Raw genomic sequence first — 20,806 nt, 5'->3', positions numbered from 1 at the left:
CTTAAATAAGAAATATGTCTCCTTGTTCATCTGTCCCTCTACAACAAGCCATTCTTATCTTTTGGCAGATCACTGACCTCTTTGAGATCTGCTAAAAGCAAATGCTCATTTGGACAAAGCATTACTGACAGCTATGGGTGTTCACGGACTCCCTGACACTTACCCAGAGCCCCAGATTCGAGAAGTCCCGTCTTTCAAAAATTCCTGTGTTTAAAGTTCAATCAAAAACGGCAGAACTCTCCCTGCCAAAAAAAAAAAAAAAAAAATGCAGACCCATACACACACCACTACCACATACATAATGAAAGTGGTTGCTTATGCTCATATACTAAGAATAACTTTAAAATTGCATGATAAAACAGTTCATGAAATTTTGTTCACTGTAATGAAAAGATAAAGTTAAAGAAACAGAAAAACATGCAATAGCATTATGCAAGTAAAAATTTTAGATTTCAACCTAAGTAAGTGCTGTGGTATAGAATATACTTTGGATTTTCAAGGGGTCCAATTGTGATGTCTGCCAGACGAAAGTAAGATTCAGGTCCTCCACTACCATTGAGCTAATAAGCTATTACTGTTGCCTCCTGCAGATCCAACAACAGAAGAAATATCAAAGGATAGGAATAGTTAAATTAGCATCATTAAGAGACCAATCACTGGTGGGTGCACTAAATATGTCAGATTAACCCCCCCACACACACACACACACACACTCTTTCTGAAAATTCATACTAAGGAATAGGCTTTGCTTTCCGAGCATCCTCAAATAAGAAACTTGGGGAAATGAAAGTGGGAAATCACTATTCACAATGTGTCTACGCCACACCTTCAAACCCTGACCTTCACTTCCTCTACTCACATAAAGGGAGTGGTCATCTGCCTGCTTCACACGGGTACTGCAAAGCCCACACAATGATCACAGGCATGTCTGCCTCTGGCTGTGCCCCACTCCAATTAATGCAAGAAAACCTACCTCTTCCAAGGATCATTTGGATCTGGTCCCTGTCCTCTGAAGACCCTGTGGGACTCCCAACTGCCTCTCCTATTAAATAAAAATTCCTGCCCAGGAGCCTGTGATGGGCACTCCATCAAATGGCACCCATAGCTCTTACGTTGCATATTTCAATCAAAGGCTTCCTCTAACATCCTCCACCCGTGGACCACTTCCCTACCTCCCACCACTCCAGGACTCCCCCTGTACTTAGAATTCTGGTCATGTCAAAAGATAAAGCTTCCTGGGTAGAGACTATATCAAATGCACGGCAACAAATTACGTGGACATGTGTGTCACCAGGGCAACTTTCTATATATACCAAGAACTCTAATCCGGGTACATTCTTCCTTATCATTACTTTCCACTGCAGTCATAGAAACAAAACTCCTTACTAATGCATTTGCTTATTATTCTTTACTTCATGAAAAATTATTAAATCCCCCTCATGTCTGATATAGACTGAAACCACTACCGATCAGTTGGCACCTACCTTCACTAAGAAGGCAGCCCGCCTCACAGAGCACAACCACCACCAGAGGGAGGCAGCAGGACATGGTCAACAACAAACACTTGGCTGTCACCAGGCTGCTACCCTGGCAACTCCATGACTGTGGACAAGTTACTTAAACTTCCCAAGGAGGAGTACCTGGGTGGCTCAGTTGGTTACACTTCAACTTGGGTCATGATCTCACGGTTCATAGGTTTGAGCCCCGCATTGGGCTCTGTGCTGACAGCTCAGAGCCTGGAGCCTGCTTCTGTCTCCCTCACTCTCTGCCCTCCACCGCTTGTGCTCTGTCTCTCTAAGATAAAAATTTTTAAAAAAACAAAAAACAAAAAAACCCAAGGCCATTTCCTCATCAGAAAAATGAGAATTATATAGTATAAACCTCCTAGGTTGTGAGGATTAAGTAACAAATTACACGGAAAGCACTCAGACCAGAGGCAAGTATGTAATAAGTGATCAATAAACTTAAAGATAAAAATGACAGGTACTTTCCTTCTCTAAAGAGATTATGTAACACCATATATCTCTAGAGCAGAACAAGCTCAGCAGCTACCATTGGGTCCTCCCTCCTTTTCTTTGACCCCCTTTTCCCCCTCAGCCAAGTCACATATGATTGATTCTCATGAATGACCCTGGTGGGTCCAGAGGTACAAGTCCACTCCGGGACTCCATTATCTCCTGCCTAGACTGTCACAGCACCTCCCATGTGAACATCACCTCCAGACCTCCACAGCTCCAAGATCCTGGCATCCACAGCCCACATGTCACCTCAGTGTTCAGACACTGTTGCTCTAGGGCAGCTCAGATAGCATCTATCTCTCCTAGCCACTTAGACTGCTTTACGTTACAGATCACCATATATTTGTTTACCTTCTCCCTAAAACGTAAGCTCTCATAGGAAGATTTTTTAATCTTGTCATTTCTGTATCTCCACTCTTACAGTCAGATTTGAGAGACACCCCGCTTTACTAATTCTTTTCTCTCATCCACTTAAATGCCTTCAAGCACTATTTGCTGATAACGGCCAAATTTCTATCTCCCAAATTCCACACTCAGTTTAAGTGCCTATTTGACATCCTCATTGACATATCTATTAGGCATCAAACTACCACTTCCAAAAGTTAGCTCCTGTTCTCCTCCCACCCCCAGCCTGCAGCCCTTCCCATCTTGGTTGGTAACTCCACCCTTCCGACTGGCCAAAGACTTTGGAATCATTCTTGCCTCCTCTCTTTCTTTCACAGCCCACATCCCATCCATCAGAGAACTCTGTTGATTTTCTCTTCAAAATACCCCTCACACCTCCCTCAGGTCCAAGCCACCATGATCATTCACCTGGATTACTACAATAGCTTTCTAACTGATCCTTCTCTTTCTACTCTGTCCCTTCCATGCTCTATTCTCAATGGAGCAGCCAAAGTGATCCTGTTAAAACATAAACCTGCTCATATCATTCCTCTGCTTAAAAAAAAAAAAAAAAAAAATCCTATGATGGTTTCCCAATTCACTTACCATCAAGGTCCAAGCCCTAACCTTGATCGGAAGAGCCTTACTACTTCATCTGATCTGTTACTTCTCTGAGCTCCTTTCCTATGAGGCTCTCTCTGACTCACACAAGTCCTCCTTGTAGTTCCTCAAATGTGCGAACTACAGTCTGGTCTTTGAACCTGGACGACAGCCATTCTTTTAGTCTAGGACAATCTCTCCCCTTCCTCCATCCCTGTATCTATATGATCAATTCCCCTACCTCTTTCAAATTTGTGCTCAAAAGTCACTTTCTCAGTCTTTTTTTTTAATGTTTTATTTATTTTTGAGACAGAGAGAGACAGAGTGTGAGCAGGGGAGAGGCAGAGAGAGCGAGCGAGACACAGAATCCGAAGCAGGCTCCAGGCTCTGAGCTGTCAGCACAGAGCCTGACGCAGGGCTCAAACTCACAAATTGTGAGATCATGACCTGAGCCGAAGTTGGACGCTTAACCGACTTAGCCACCCAGGTGCCCCAAAAGCCATTTTCTCAACAAAGGCAACCAAACCATATTGTGTACAGAGGAGAACCTTCTTGGTTTCATAAATCATTGTAATCACCCAAATATCATCAGAACATACCCATTAAGTGTCTTAATCCCTAGTATTAACATCATCAACTTGTATATGTTCCTGTTAATACTCTGGTGGACCGGTAAGAAAACTTATGTTCCACTAGTCCACCAACTGTTTTGATAAGTAAAGTTTTATTGGAAGATAGCCATACTCATTCATTTACACACTGTCCATGGGAACAGTCAACAGAGTTGACTAATTGTGACAGAGACCCTAAGGCCCACAAAGCTCTAAAATATTTACTCTCTGGTCCTTTACAGAAAAAGTCTATTGTCCCTGATCTAGCATAAAAGCAATGCTCAAAAAAAAAAAAAAAAAAAAAAGGAAATCACGTTGATACTCAAAAAATGTATATTTTAAAGAGGTAAGGCCTTAAATATTACAAATTGAAGTTTTTATGAATATCTCCTTATATAATGGTGTAGAGATTTATGATTAATATAATGTGACTTTATTTATTATTTCTTTACTTTGGTTAAATGACTAGACCATCAAAAAATACCATTTCCTCTTTCCTCTTCCTATCCTGCTTGCTTGCCACCATGATTTACTCTCTTTTGTACATCCTTCTCTCCCACTACATTAGTCAAAATTTGACAGTGTCAGTGAATGTTCAAATTCTGAGTATTCTGAAGTTCCATTCCATTTGTTATATTCAATGTGTTAACATAATATAAATCGACTAATATTTATGTATTTTTTTAAAAAACTATGCTTACTCTTCAGTTCAGAGGTAAAATATAGGTCCTGTTCCTTCCTTCTGAAAGGTTTAGCATGGATTCCTATTGGCGACACACCCATCTACAAAATGGCAGACATCCACTAGCATCTTTAGATGATGAATCACAGATATATACTGTCCCTTTCAAAATTTGTGTCTTCGTCAACTTACATTTTCCAAATGCAGTGCAACAGGCAGACTAACATTTATTACTAAATAAGTTTTTATTTAAATACTTCAAAGAAACCTTAAGGCAGTCAAAAATGTATACACATATAGATATACATAAATATACTACAAACATTCGATGCAACAGCATTCAAAATCTCAGCAGGATTTTTGTGAAAACTACTTTTTCTAAAATTGTTTTGATAATTCAAAAGGCCAAAAACAGCCATGATAATCTTAAAAAATAAAGTTGGACGATTCATCTGAAATCAAGACTTATTACAAATCTGTGGTAATTAAGAAAGTATAGGATGCTGCAGAAAGACAATTACAGAAGAACAGAGTTCAAACAGAGGAATGATTTATCATCACTGTATCACTGTAGGACAATAAAAGAGCAATCCTTTCAATAAATGGTGCTGGGAAACTAGATATCCGGGGGGGTGGGGGGGACTGGGGAGTGACCCCCACTACACGCAAAAGTAAACAAAAAAACCCAAACACATTCTAGAAAGAGTAAAAATATAAATCTGAAAGGAGAACAAAAACACTTCTGGAAGATAACATAGGAGATACTATCTTCATGACCCTGTGGTAAGCAAAGATTTCTTAAACAGGATACAGAAAGCAGTATCTGTACCAGAAAATGCTGATCATTTAACTACATTAAAATCAAGAATTTCTATTCCTTGGGGCTCTATTAAGTGAGTGGAAGCACAAGTCTGAGAGTGAAGTTATCTGTGAGATACACAACCTGTGAACACTCTCTACTAGACAAACACAACACCACTAAAGAGGATGCCCGAATGGCGAGTAAATCTTTTCTAAACGTTGCACAACCCAGTAATAATCCGAAAAATGCAAATTAAAGCCACATGGTGAAGTATCACTAAAATAAAAATGACTAGTAATACCAAGTGTTAGCCAAGACATAGAATAAAGAGAACTCTTACACACTGACAGTGTGAATGTAAACTAGCACAAACACTCTGGAAAACTGTTTGGCAGTATCTATGGGAGCCAAATAAACACATTTTCTATGACCCAGAAATTCTACTCCTAGAAATGCTCGCCACACCCACATCCCAAAGATGTATAAAAGAATGTTCAAAGTCCATTATTTGCAGCTGCCAAAACTGGAAGTGTGAAAACGTCTACCAATGGCAAAATGAATAAGCAAATTAGGAAAGAATCCTACAGAGGAATACTATACATACAACAAAGAAAAACAACAAAGTAAAAATACACACAACACAAACGTGGCTGAATCTCACAAATATTATTTGAGTAAAAGAAGTCAGGATGAACAGTATATTCTGTATCTTTCCATTTTTGTCAAGTTTAAAAACAAGCAAACCCAACTGATGGCGGTAGATGTCAGCTGTGACCACTGGGCCTGGGGAACAATAACTGGGAAGGGGCCCAGGGAGTGCTGGCACTATTCTCTTTCTCATCTGGATGATGACAGAACAACTATACACACTGTGAAAAAATTCATCAAGATGTACACTTATGATTTGTGCATTCATCTGTACGGATGCTATGCTTATATACAGTATGCCTTAAAGATTAAAAGTAAAAAAATCACCATATCATAAAATAGGCCACAAATGCAAAAAAAAAAAAAAAAAAAAAAAAAAGAACAAAATGTTTTTTCTCTACACATACAGAACTGCAAACTGTTAAGTAGAATTTTTTTCTTATGCTGAAATCCTGTTACCCATGTTACACATTTGTTGACATTTCAGAATGCATTTAAAAATATCAGGTATCAAAGTAAGAAAATATGGTAAGAACAAAATATTGGAGATATACTTTCCCTCAAATGAAACAGGTGAACATAATGAATTAGATACCAAAGGAACAAAACTGGCCTAATCAGGATCTTTTCATTGTAGCAAACACACGGACTAATCTAGACATGAAAACATGCTAAACATAAATGAGGCCTCGAGAAAGTGGGGCAAGCCTTCACTGAAATGTGACACTTGATTATCTGCCCCTCACACCACCTGATTTTTGTTTGGTGTGTACCAGAATCAGCATTAGTGGGAGCATGAATACTGCTGACTTATTGACAAACACTGGTGCCTACTGAGCTTAGTCATGGAAGCCTGGCTTCCAATAAGCCCTCACATGGAAACCCACTATGTGTACAGATGAAGAGTGTTACTGCTCTCCTCTGGATGAAATGCAAGGCCAGGAAACCTGGAGAACTGAGGCCACTCTCCTGCCTGGCCTACAAGGCCAAGGGAAGGCCCCAGATGAACCTCTGTATCCTGTGAAACAGTGCTTCCCTCATGACCCCACCTGACTGAGCCAATCTGGGAGGTTAAAAAAAAAAAAAGAAAAAAAGAGCCCTTCCTCTCTCACCTCTTCAGGCTTACCCCTCCCAAAGACACACACCCAGGCAACCTTCTGAAACACAAAAGGGCCATTCTTGGGTGAAGGGTTTACAAGGAGCTAAGGATGCAACCAGACATAGGAGTGTTACTGCACAGACCTCAAACAGCATCACACAGAGATTGTGAGAGTTCACAGATTGGGATTCTCTTAATTCTGGGGGTTTATGAGACCAAGATTAAGTCAGTCCTCTTTTCTGCCCAACTCCACTTTTTAAAAAAATTTCTTCAACCCCATTATGAGTTTCTTGGAAAACATACTTATTGCTAGCTTCTTCTAAAGATACCTGATGTCAAAACACTCCTTAGGCTCCCATGTCCCCCATATGATTTTGTCAATTTACTGGGGTAAAACCCTATTATACACAGCACCCACCTCTCCTGGATGATGCTTCTCTACTTTCTGAGAAAATGTTGAAAGTCAGCTATTATTTTGCAAGCTGATGGTCATTTGGGGATCTTCCTTGTAGTATGCATAACCCTTTTAGTTTAATCCCAAATAGGGATGAATCCCTCAGAAAGGCCCAGGCTACATTGTATGACTCCCTCCCCCCCCCCCAAAACTGCTGCTGCCGACACACACTGGGAAAGGGCCCCATCAGCTCATCATAAATGGATACAGCACATATCCTGTATATGTTTTGTGAGATAGGGAGGCTCTAGAACAAACTGCCTGTGGAGGGCGGGGTACTGGGAGAGAAGCCACACATTCTTCTACAAGTTACATGCAACTGATGTAATCAGACTTGTAGTTCCTCGAAGCCATGATTTCTTATTTCAATCTCTTATGCCTTCAGAGATGGGACAGAACAGATAGTAAGAAAATTACTGGCTAATTGGCCAGCGGTTACGCTGCAAGTTAAAAGTGCAGGGCTTGCCCCCCAACCACCAAAAAAAAAAAAAAAGAAAAAGAAAAAGAAAGAAAAGAAAAAAAAGAAAAAGAAAATCCTCCTTTGCTCTCTTCAAGTTTTTTCTTTTATTAGTATTTTTATAGAGGCCTTTGTTCCCCAGACAGCACTTTTACATGCAGTATATATTTTCATCTTCACATAGTCCTGGTAAAGCAAATTATTATTACCCTGATCTTATAGATGAGTAAAGTAAGGCTCAGGAAGTTGAAACCCATCAACAAACTGCTAGGAGGAAGCATAAACAGAATCTCAGGCCACTCTTCTTGTTACACCTCATAGATGACCCTCTCTCCTGCCTCTTGCTTCTTCACCCTTTCTTTTCTTCTGCTCACACTCACACACATCCGTCCCTGTACTGGGGACAGTGTCCTCTTTCCTCTGCCAGGCCAGTGGTGTGGCTGGTGCCACCAAGAGCCCTTCCTGCTTCATGCTCATGATGGAAGGAAAGCATCTACAGTCCATTTCTCAGTGCCCTCATCTCTATCCCGGCTCTCTCACACTTCTCCCTCCAGACATGCTACAGAAAGGGTGAACGCTGGTGCTCAACTCACTCAAAGGTACAGGCGTTCCTCGGTTCATTCCCAGGAAACGCTATTGTAACACTTCCATCCAACTGGTTTCCGTTGGGTAAATCAACACCACCGTGAGCTAGCGACTCATTAACTACTTGAAAGTTTCAATGGGGACATGTTTTTTTTTTTTTTTTTTTTTTTTAAATTTTTTTTTTCAACTTTTATTTATTTTTGGGACAGAGAGAGACAGAGCATGAACGGGCGAGGGGCAGAGAGAGAGGGAGACACAGAATCGGAAACAGGCTCCAGGCTCCGAGCCATCAGCCCAGAGCCCGACGCGGGGCTCGAACTCACGGACCGCGAGATCGCGACCTGGCTGAAGTCGGACGCTTAACCGACTGCGCCACCCAGGCGCCCCAATGGGGACATGTTTTATTGGGGTTCCAGTGAAAAGCTGTGGTTACAGTGACACTAAGAGGAATCAGGTGATGGGAAAAAAAACTAAAATTATTCTAGGTATTTTTAAATATGAAATCATCCTCATGAAGTGCTAATGAAAAGCATCTGAGCTTCTGGATCGCATGAAACAAAACCATGTTTTGCCTTTGCGCTTGCAAAGCTAGCTGATCTAGTTGTAAATAACTGTCATGTCAAAGGAACATGGAAAAAAGGGTGTCCAAGGGGAAGGCTTCTAGAATAAGTCTATTATGCTGTCTTATCTATATGTTATATAGTTATTATGTTCATTTCTGATAAGGAAAATGAAGACCTGAGAGGATAATTAACCTGCTCAGAGATGAAAGAGGCAGAGCTAGAAGTAGGTGAGTCTCTCCAATTCCTGAACCATTCTAGAATAGATGGTACTCTACTATACCATCTGTATTTTCCTCCCATCTGTGCATTTCTCCCATCAAGTAAGACAATCTGTCAAGTAAGACAAGCCCAAGAAGTCTAAATGGATTAGAAACTATGAAAAAAGACATTTCATTTTTTTTTAACATTTATTTATTTTTGAGACAGAGAGAGACACAGCATGAATGGAGGAGGGGTAGAGAGAGAGGGAGACACAGAATCGAAAGCAGGCTCCAGGCTCTGAGCCATCAGCCCAGAGCCCAATGCGGGGCTCAAACTCATGGACCATGAGATCGTGACCTGAGCTGAAGTCGGACACTTAACCGACTGAGCCACCCAGGCGCCCGAAAAAAGACATTTCAAATAGGCACATGAGCTATCTCGACCCTGAATGACCACTCCATAAGCCCTACAGGGCCCTTCCCCAGATGCAGGGCCATCTACAGCAGGTTCGCAGGCACAAGCACCATATGCTGGATCCTACATGGTCCAAGGAAGACGTGGTACTTTCTGTCAACTCTATCTTCGGTGTAAAAAGTTTATTTTTGCACTTTTTAAAAACTGCAGTAAGCAGTTTATTTTTCATAAGGAACCTACCACTGTGCTGCCACTTCCTTTCTCCTAATACTTAAAAGACTTCTGGGTCTTCTGCAGCTCTGCAGCTGATCCCAGTGAGTTTGGTTCTGGCTTTTCAAAATAAAGAAGGTGGTAGCACAGCCACCACCACCAACCCGACTAAGGGGGTACGCACCACTCGAAAGAACACTGCTCTGCGCATACTACCCTCAGCTGCCGTCCTGTGCAGGGCTCTGCACTCACGCTACCCCGTGGAGCTGAGGTCAGCACTCCAAGGACTGGGTGCACAGTACCTTCTGTTCAAGGGCAGTTTATGACTGCCGTCATCGTGCGGGTGGGAAGAACCACGGATCACGAACAGAACCAACAGAAGTCCTGCTGCGTTCGCGCAGTCTACGACCCTGTGAAAAAGTCATGTGCACTCTCCCTCGCCTGAAAACTAAACCAGAGTATCAAAACTGAGCCAGAACCCCTTTTTTTTCCCCAACAAGAACGAGACCTGAACTGGAGCACCAAATCGTGGAGAAATCTTTGCTCAATGGGATGTGCTGAACTTCTTAAAAGCCTTTCCGTACACTTCATTCGCGGGGGCAAAGAAATGCTCACTCAAGTGTGCACTTACTTCGGTGCACACACACTCACACCCCTTACCAAAAGTAACTTCTCCTTTGCCAGCTTTGTCAAATAGCTGAAAAGCCACCATGAACAAAGCATCCGGGGCACACAGGACAGATTCAAATGCTACGAATTCTTGAAAGGATATTAATCTGCAACATAAAACAAGCACAAAGCATAAAATCAGTAGCTTGCAGAAAATAAAAGCATACACAAACACACACTGAGGAAAAAAATTAAATGTCACTGTCAAAAAATTAAATTCAAACCTAAACATTTATAAACACTCAGCATTTCCTTTCATATACAGTGGACTGAAATAACAATGTACAGAATCTAAAGAACATGACAGGTTTGAATTATAATTTCAAATGTAAACTGTATTAGGCAACATAGCATTTCTGTTTCAGGCAAATCAATGGACTCTAGAATTAAAGCTTATTTTAGATTAAGATGTGACTGTGTAGCAGCAAAACAGCACAGCTTTGTTATTCATTGATACCTTTATACACCATGTAAAAATGGTTCACAAAGATTCATTTATTGTCGATACCTACTGACCGCATGTGGATTCAACTAGGGATAATATGGTTAGGGGTGATGGAATACAAACAGATATGAAATGTGACACCAAGGAACTTCTAGTCTGCTAAGGCACATAACACTAGTCTAGATCTGGAAATAGTATAAAGGGAAGACCAACCTAAGACAGGGACCAATATTATAACAGAATTGCGGTAGGAAAGCAAAAAAAGCTTTGCAGCAAAAATGGAATACAAGCTGGGCCTTGAAAAATGAGTGAAATTCAGGTGTATAGTAATGGGCACAGAAGGGCAGGCACTCCGTTGGGGGATGCTTACAGAAAAGCAGATGCGGGGCGCCTGGGTGGCGCAGTCGGTTAAGCGTCCGACTTCAGCCAGGTCACGATCTCGCGGTCCGTGAGTTCGAGCCCCGCGTCGGGCTCTGGGCTGATGGCTCAGAGCCTGGAGCCTGTTTCCGATTCTGTGTCTCCCTCTCTCTCTCTGCCCCTCCCCCGTTCATGCTCTGTCTCTCTCTGTCCCAAAAATAAATAAACGTTGAAAAAAAAAAAAAAGAAAAGCAGATGCAAGAAAGCTAGGGCGTGTACAAGGAAAATGGCAAGGAACTGTAGAGCACATGAAAGAAAAGATGGTGAAATGAGATTAGAAGTGTCAGGCCAGAGATGGGCATGAAAACAAAAGGAGGGCCTGGTTTTTCCTCTCTAGGAAGCAAGCAGTTATTGAAAGTCTTTGATGGGCTGCCTGGGTGGCTCAGTCGGTTAAGTGTCCAACTTTGGCTCAGGTCATGATCTTGCAGTCCGTGAGTTTGAGTCCCACGTTGGGCTCTGTGCTGACAGCTCAGAGCCTGGAGCCTGCTTCAGATTCTGTGTCTCCCTCTCTCTACCCCTTCCCCGCTCATGCTCTGTCTCTCTCTATCTCTCAAAAATAAGTAAACGTTAAAAAAAAGAAAAGAAAAGAAAGAAAGTCTTTGAGCAAGGTCATGACACAATCAAATCTGGTTGTTTGGAACAACATGATAAGTCACAGATGCTGTGCCTTCCAAGGAGTACATGCACCAACAAAAGCTTTTCCAGAAATGTTCTTTGTCACTATTTTGTATTTTAATTGTCCAAATATTCCAATGATACACTGAAATAGTCCAAGTTTCTGGAGGATATAGAGGAAGGAAGAAAACAGAAGCATTTTCCTATGTTTCTCAAAACAATTACTTCTAAACATCTCATAGAGAGAACACATTTTTGTACAAAGTACATGTAACAAAGTTAGCTGTTTCCCAGAATGTCACCTGATTGTAATAATGTCACAAAGAAAGGAAAATCCTATGGAGTGTTCAATATACTGTCTATCGCTGTCATTCACCACCCAAAACACAACCTTCTGAATGCACGGAGACACTGGGGAACAGCAGGTGTTACAGAGGAATGCATGCCCAGAACACCTTCTCTACCATTCAGTCTGTCTCACTGAGAATCTACGTGCAAGCAAGGCCAGAGTTGGGCCTCAAGGAGCTCACAACCTACTAGGCGAGGGCAAGGCAGTCATGTGCACATATACCCACCAGAATGCACAAGCTGAGGGTCAAAGGTAACAGAAGAAATAAAGTGTTAGGGGCATAAAAAGAGGAGCAATCCATTCTGCTACAAAACTGGGAAACACCTCATGGAAGTGTGGCATTTCAAAAAGAGATTTTAAATGTGTGTTTGTTTTTGAGAAAGAGAGAGAGAGAGCGCACAGGGAGGGGCAGAGAGAGAGGGAGAGAGAGAATCCCAAGCAGGCTCCACGCTGTCAGCACGGAGCCTGAGGCAGGGCTCAAACCCACAAACTGTGTGATCATGACCTGAGCCAAGATCAAGAGTCGGACAGATGCTTAACTGACCGAGCCACCCAGGTGCCCCTAAAGAAGAAATTTTGAAGTTGAGAAGATCTTAGAGATCATCTACTTCAACCTCCTTATGTTACTTTTGAGGAAACCAGAAGTTAATGACTGTGTGACGGTGAAGCACTTGTGGCATCTGGGCCTAAACAGCAGGCGTCCTGGTCTCCATCTGACTGAGACAGAATTCCAGCTGGTAGGGGAAAGTGGAAAGAAGAGTGAAGGGCAGAGAGAGGTGGTTCCACACTGAGGAAAGAGCGGAGCAGAGAACAGAGGTGACAAGAAATGAGGTGTGCTGTGGTTAAGGGAAGGCTGCACGTGTTGCCGACCTTACATCTAACAGGTCATGAGGAGTGAAGAGTGGCTTGAGCTATAACGCTGGCCACCTGAGCAGGACCTTAAAGGCCACCTTACAAAATCTTGACTTTTTTGTAAACAGTGAGAAGTCACTGAAGGCTTTGGGAGTTAATAAATATCAAGTTCATATCACAGAAAAGGAATTGGTGTGGAAGATGAATTTCACAGAGGACAAAGACGAGATGCAGGGAGACAGCCTACGAGCTGGGGACAGCAGGGGTGTAAGCCAGAGCTACCATACCAAGACTGAAAAGAGAGGAAAGGCTAGAGAAACGCAGTTGAGGCAGAAATGACAAAACTTAGTGGTGACTGGATGTTGGAGGCTGAGGGCCAGGGAAGAGGTCTAGCTACTCCCAAGACCTCCAACCTGGATAACTGAGTGAGACGATGATACCACCACCAAAGGTAAAGAAGAAGAGAAAAAAATGAAAAAGAGAGAAGGGACTGTGAGCCAGTAAGACCAAATCTGACCATGTTGCATTTGAGGTACCAGTGGGACACTGAACATCGTGTCCAGCAGGAAACCAAAAGGACCGGCGTGAAACTCGGGAGAGGAGCTGACAGGAGTTGAACCCCACCACTCAAATTCATGATGAAGTCCTAACCCCCAGGACCTCAGAATATGCCTTTGCTTGGACATAGGGTTGTTGCAAATGCAATGAGCGAAGATGAGCTCATACTGGAAGAGGGTGGGCACCTAGTCAGTATGACTGAAGTACACATAAAAAAGGGAGATGTGGACACAGACATGCACACAGGAAAAACACCATGTGAAGATAAAGGGGTAGTGAGCAGATGCTTTTACAAACCAAGGAATACCAGAGATTTCCAACAAATCATTAGACGCTAGGGGATAGGCGTGCAACAGATAGATGCTCCCTCATGGCCCTGACAAGAAACCACGCTTGCTGACACCCTCGATCCCAGCCTCCAGAACTGTGAGACAGTAAATGTATTATTGTGTTTTAAGTCATCTCATTTGTGGTACTTTGTTACAGCAGCCCTAGAGAACCAACACAGAGGCCAAGATTGGAAACACAGATCTGGGAGGTTTTAAACAAAGGCTACTTAAGGCTATGAATGAAACTGTCCAGAAGCATCTCCATCCGGAGGCACACTCAGCATCCTCTACGACGCGGCCACAGCAGAGAGGGGAAGGTGTTTCTGGGCTACTTGCTTTTAACCGCCACTCCAACCCCAGGGCTCCTCTGAGCAGGTACCAACAACCACACAGCCACAGTGCTCCCCAGTTTAACTTGCTGGCAGTTTGTCAAGGCAGAAAACAATCCTATTTGCTCAATTATCATTGCACAGACGTTAGGTTAATTAAAAGCGAATTGAGCAGTGTGTTCTCCAGAAAAGAGGCACTTTTTTTTTTTTTAATTTAATGGTCTGAAGAAAGAAAGGCTTAAATATATAAAAAGAGCATCTTTCCTCTCTCAAAATGGTTTGAGAAACCTGAACATTATCTATGTGGGTGAACAAATCCTTGTCTGGCAGTGTCAATGTGGTTTCATAACCATATCTGGCCAATGAATACTCTGGTATTTTAGGCATGTTACAGATACCAAAAAGGTATGTAATTTGGTAATCCTGTTAGATACAAGTATTATACATCTATGTAGGAGGTATACAGATGAACCATGAAATCATAATGTCTTACTGTTCAGCAAGATCATTTTGGATTTTCAAAGTAATCTGACTAGAAGGCTATCAGAATAATTACATAGTACTATATATTCATTTGCAGCATGCTATTTAAACACACACACACACGCACACACATATTTCATATAAACAGTCCTTCGGTCTTGCTTTACAGATTTAATGGGTATTAGCGTCAATTACAACAAAGAATACAAGCTTAATCAAGTTCAGACCTGGCTGGTGAGCTCACTTGGTTCCTTTTCCACCCAAAACTTCTCTGACAACACCGGATGCCCTCAGAAATAAATCACACAACTTTGATGACTGTGGCTCCATGACTGTGTCCGTGGAACAGTGTCTGACACCAGTGTTCACCTGCAGCAACTAATAGTGCGAGGTGGGTCAGCGAAGAGAAGCAAACCCACAAGTCACTTTTTTCACAGGCCTACAGCCACTCAGATGAGGGAGGAGTAGGTTTCTACTCCATTTCCTGGCTCCAGAGATTTTTTTAAGGAAGTTGTTTTGTGTTCAAACCACCAGAGCCATCATTCTCTTTACTCTAAAGCCATTTTTAACAGCAGCAACTTTACAACTCCTTGAAAGTCCAGGTAAAGTAGCCCAAACACCACATACTACAACCAAATACAGAGCCAAGGAGAAGAGGGATTAAGAGTAGACTGCATCAGTATGCTGTACTTAGGGCTGTGTAAGACGACACACCTATACACACAGAAAGATACTAGAAGGACACGTACCAAAATGATGCCTGAGTGTCCTTACAGTGGTGTAACTTTAGGTCTCCTCCTCTCAGCTTTGCAAGGAATAGCTCTCAGCCTGGAGACACTTAAAATATAGAGAATACCATGATATTATGGGGAAAAGTGGCAAGTAACAGAAGCGGAGATAAATTACTTAGCAATTCAGAGGAAGGAAAGATTATCATCACACTGAGAGGAAAGTGATGGAGAATGTCAGTAAAATCACGTGACATCAGAGGGAAGATATGACCAAGTGGACATGTACCTTTGGTCTTGCAGGAGAGGTAAGACGGGCTAGAGGAGAGATGGGAGATGGGAGAAGGACAGGCTGGCAACTGCAATGAGGCATCAGTGCCTCCTCTATGTGCTGAGCAGAGGCCAGTACTGGGAACACACGGGGGAAAAGTGCACCCCCTGCCCCCCAAGAACTGACGGCCCAAGGGGCAGATGGCAAGCCAGGAACCAAGGAAGGAGGGCTGGAGGGAAGAGCCACTAGAAGTGCAAGGTCACTGGGGTAAGGGCAGGTGCAGTGGTGCTTAGTAACATGACTTTGTGCTTCAAACCATAATCTGGCAGTGCTGGAAGGAGAAGAGTGTGCAGTTGGGGAGACATGTTGGTTGAACCCAGGGAAGAACCATGAAGACCTAAAGGGAAGGAAGGGCTCCTTACAATGAGGGCATGCAAGTATATGGTGCCACACCCTCAGGACAGGGCAATCTGACAACACAGCAACAGTCTTAAAAACGCCCACACTCTTTGACCCCACAAATGAAGGTGTACAAACTTATGCACAGGGATGTCCAAGTGGCATTGTTGATATTAGTGCAAAAAGTGAAAACAATCTCAATATGCAAAAATATGTGACTGATTACATAAAGGAACACCCATATATAGAATACTATCCAACCACTATAATTGCTACATACACAAATTCACATTAGGTAAAAAACTGGTTATACAAGTGTATCTAAAAAACAATCCCATTTTGTTAAAAATGGACAAAAATAATACTTTATACACATACACAAAAGTGTGAAGGATGTATGCCAAAGTATTAACAGTGGTTCTCTCTAGGTAGTTAAAATATTAGAAATTTAGGGTTTTTCTCTTTTTGCTTGCCCATATTTTCTACTCTTTTCAGTAATACACATACTGAATTACTTTTGTAATAAGAGAAAAATTAAAATTTATATGAAACCAAACATCAAGGATTTAATAAACTTAGGTAGTGGCAGAAGGCCTGAATAAGGGATGGGGGTGTTTGGAGGGGGGTAGTGAAAAAAGAAACAAATGATGGAAAGAGTCACACTAACTGGCTATCTGAGGTGGACAACCTCCAGTTTCTCTCTTCCTCCTGCTGTTGCTTATTCTCGCTCAGCAGCGGCTTATGCCCCATGCGGTCCCTTTCATCTCCTGCCTGGCTCCCACCTCCAGGCCAACTCTGTGGCTAGGAAAATTTAAGCAACTGCACATAAGGATCTGCTCTGTTCAGCTTTCAGGAAGTTTGGATGTAGACAATGCACCATATCAAAATCCAATTACCACTTTTACTTAAGGTTCCTAACCACAAGAGCGCTTCGCAAAAATAACTTCTCCTTATAACCCTCTTCCGTGTGTTACAACAGAAGCCAAACGATTGTCCAGGATTAATGGCAGAGATAAAAGTAAAATCGAACTCCAAAAACTGGGTCCCAACCACCAGACCACCCAGGTTCAAGTATCTGAGAATGTCGAGGGGGGGAAAAAAAACAAACACAGAACTCGGCTTTCCTGAGATCTCCAGTTGAGCAAAAGAGTTTTGGCCTCTATCATTTTAACATCTTTAATAGCTTTGGGGGTTTTCCACCTCCTTATCTCCCTCCCAAATGCCTTGCAAATATACATTGTTCAGGCCACCAAGCAAATATGTTCCCTGTACCTTTTATATACCAGGCAAGCCCCTAGGCACTAAGGACACCATGAAAATGAAGAAGATGGACAGAATCCACATCTCAAGGATTTCCACTGTAGTGGAGAAGGCAGGCAATGAGCACAAATATACATACGTAAAAATAAGATGATTCATAATCAGCTAACTTCTGTGTAGAAGATAAAAGAAATGCTTTAAAGCAGTGCTTCTCAGCCCCAGAGAGCCTATTTACTTGGTCTTAGGAGGGACCTGAGCAGTCATTTTTTTTTTCAACCTTCCCAAGTATAGCCAAGCTTGAGAATGATATGGATGGGACATGGGCTGTCTGCCTATGTGGCCGGCAAATGCCTCTTGGGAGGTGGCAGTAAGTCTCAATGATGAAGAGAAAGCACTGGGAAGATATGGAGCAAGAGTATTTGGGACAGAAGAACCTCGGTGAGAGGCTGGCCCTAAGACAGGCCAACCTTGGCAAGACCCATGGGGCAGGGAGCCACCAGAGGGCTGGAGACAGGGGAGGAGGGAAGCTGAAGGGAGACGGGGATGAGGGAGTGCGTTGAGCATACGAGGCTATGTGGATTTCAATGCAAGCATGCATGGGGGACAGCCACTGTTGGAGGGCTTTATGCCCAGCAGTTGCATGGAAAGAACACTCAGGATACTGAGGAACACGGATTGCAGGGAGAAGAAGTGAGCCCAGTCCCCAGTGGCTGCAGCAGGCTAGGCCTAAAGCTTAGCAGGAGAGAGAACAGAATGGAAAGGGTTCAAATCCAGGCTCTGTCCAAGAAGTCACAGCACACAACTTATAAAGCCCAGGGGCAAATCAGGCACCACCACCCGCACCCCCCTCCCCACCCCGGAAGCCCAGTGGCCTGTGGATGCAGAGATTATGGCAACCGGAGGCACAAACTCTGAGGCCCTGTAGTTACAGAGGATATGAAAACTACTAGTTAGGCAGATGATGGATTTTACGTCCTAAAATCATCAGTAGTAAAGTGGAAAAAGGCCCAAGTTCTACTTCTTCCTTTGCCTAAGTGGCTGAATGATCTTGCTGGACAAGTTGGAGCAGATCTCCTCTCCCGCTCTATGAGGGAGGATCTATCCAATGCATTTCAGTCTACTATCCCATTTTCTTCCAGCACTGGCCTTGGCATTGCCAGGAGTATATGTGTCCAGAGGCCAGCTGGGCTCCTCAGCTCTACATGCACTTGGGTTCAAACCTCACTGCAGCATTTGCCAAGGGGCTATTTAAATTCATTGGCTCCAATGAAATCTGGCAGACTGAATATTGTTCAAACAAGCATGCTACTGCCTGGCTTTGAAAACCTATTAAAGATTTTATTAGCAACTTTACTGTATTGTTATCACAAGTTTAGCCTATAAATATCACCTCTGCATAGATCACTGCCTCTATATTGCCAAACGTAGATAAATATCATAGGCCCTCCCTTGTAATTGTGACCTTGACTCAGTAAGTGATAAGCCCATACTTCCAGATCTACCTGTCTGTCCACGCCTTGCAGTTCACTCCAAACAGCGCTGGGCTACCCAAAGCTGCCTGTGCCAACTACTGGGATTTATAGAGGGCATTCTTATACCTCCAACATTTCCTTCCTTATCAGAGGGATCAAACATATTTAACAGGTATGACTCACCCCCATTCTACTTTTTGTTAATAGTTCACTGAACTACACACTCAAAAATGTCTCTCACCTATACACATTCTATACCCCATTCCTTCTTCTCTTCTTTGTTAAATACTACTATCCACTCCCCAATGACCTCAGGAGAATATGTCATGTCCTGTCACCTCTCCAACCTTTTAAACCTTGAGTCATAAAAAAGTTCTGATCACGGCCAATGCCCACAAGAGTAGTACTGGATCAAGGAAAAGAATGCCCCCAGAGACAAATCATGTTCTCTATCCTCGTAAGGCTCTAGACAAATATCCTGTTCATTCTTAAATGCCAATAAGCATTGCGGGGGAAAAAAAACCTAAAAAGCTATCTTATATGACATTGTTTCCATTCTAATAACCAATATTGACAGAATTTAATAATGTGCAGCATAAATATCCTGTATCTTAATTACATCATGGGGCATACAGCATTTTGAGATCTACCCAAAGATTCGTATTTCTTTTAAAAGGATAAGTGTATTAAGTTAAAAAAAAAAAACATAAACAAGTTTTAAATTGGAGGTTGCCTTAAAGGAGGAAAAGAATTAAAAGGGAATAGAAAGACCACTTGTTTAAAAGAAAAAAAGGGAGAGGGCACCTGGGTGGCTCAGTTGGTTGAGCGTCAGACTTTGGCTCAGGTCATGATCTCGTGGTCCGTGAGTTTGAGCCCCGCGTCGGGCTCTGTGATAACAGGTCAGAGCCTGGAGGCTCCTTCAGATTCTGTGTCTCTCTCTCTCCCTCTACCCCTCCCCCACTCATGCTCTGCCTCTGTCTCAAAAATAAATAAACATTAAAAAAAAATTTTTTTTAAAGGGAGGGGGGAAGTAGTTTTAAACCACAATGGAAAATTCACTTAGGTAAGCAAAATAGATTGAAAATATATTTATATTTCCTAGATCTTCCTTTGTTCTTCTAAGGCTGGATGAGAAGGCTTCAACTTCATTAACATGGTAAATGAAGAAGGACAATGGGGATATAAGCTTTAGGTAAGAAATCAGGACCTGAAATGTGAGTGGCACCGAATTTGTTCACTAGCATTTTTTAAGTGACCGCTATACACTGGCTAGCACTCTGCATAAAGCATCAGGTTAGTTGTTTGGTTGCCACGGAGTAACCAGGTGGTTTAAACGCTTCCAGTCGAGCACACACTGTGGAACCCTTTACTTATCTGACTTGAATCTTCAGTTTGATTGTTCCTTTGGTTCAGAACTGAAAAGCACAAAAGGTACCTTCCACTCAAGAGATTGTGTGAGTACTTAAAAAGCCCGGAAGACAGGCTGAAGAACAGAATTTTCTCATGAACACTTTTAGCAGATGCCCATATTAACTATGGGTGTTTCTTTGCTTATATAGCATTTGAAAACACCAAATATCGACTGAGTTAAATGATTTTTTAATTGGGACACAACGCCTCTCTCAGTGTACTTTTCTGCATCTTTGAAGCCAGGTAATGATGATTACAGTGATGTCTGAAAACAAATAAGCACCTAAGCACAGACACACAGAAAGTGACAAGAGCAAATGTGCTACTTTCTTGTGTCTGCCAACGACAATTCCTGGTTCATCTATTAAAAAAAAAATCAAAAATAAGCAGTAAACTAAATTTTTACAAAACACATGAAATTAAGTTTTACTGTTCCTTTTCAGGGAACATTATCGATTACTCAGAAATATTTTAACTTTTTTTTCCCTTCAA

General features: G+C 42.4%; 1 protein-coding gene across 8 annotated transcripts in view; it reads right to left on the bottom strand.

Annotated features, from left to right (window-relative positions):
• SLC25A13 (solute carrier family 25 member 13) overlaps positions 1–20,806 on the bottom strand; it is a 193,176-nt gene that overhangs the window by 105,509 nt on the left and 66,861 nt on the right. For 7 of the 8 annotated variants that reach the window (XM_086695884.1, XM_086695876.1, XM_086695865.1 and 4 more), the window contains one exon: positions 10,389–10,504. The exons of the other annotated variant lie outside the window; for it this stretch is intronic. In XM_086695884.1, coding sequence (XP_086552010.1) covers positions 10,389–10,504 — 116 coding nt within the window. The remainder of the gene's footprint in view (positions 1–10,388; positions 10,505–20,806) is intronic. 8 annotated transcript variants of the gene reach the window in all.

The sequence above is a fragment of the Puma concolor genome, chromosome A2, assembly GCF_028749965.1.
Source record: "Puma concolor isolate L17-30 chromosome A2, mPumCon1.1.hap2, whole genome shotgun sequence".
Taxonomy (NCBI): Eukaryota; Metazoa; Chordata; class Mammalia; order Carnivora; family Felidae; genus Puma; species Puma concolor.
The sequence above is the reverse complement of the archived record's forward strand: the minus strand, read 5'-3'. Positions and strand labels throughout refer to the sequence as shown.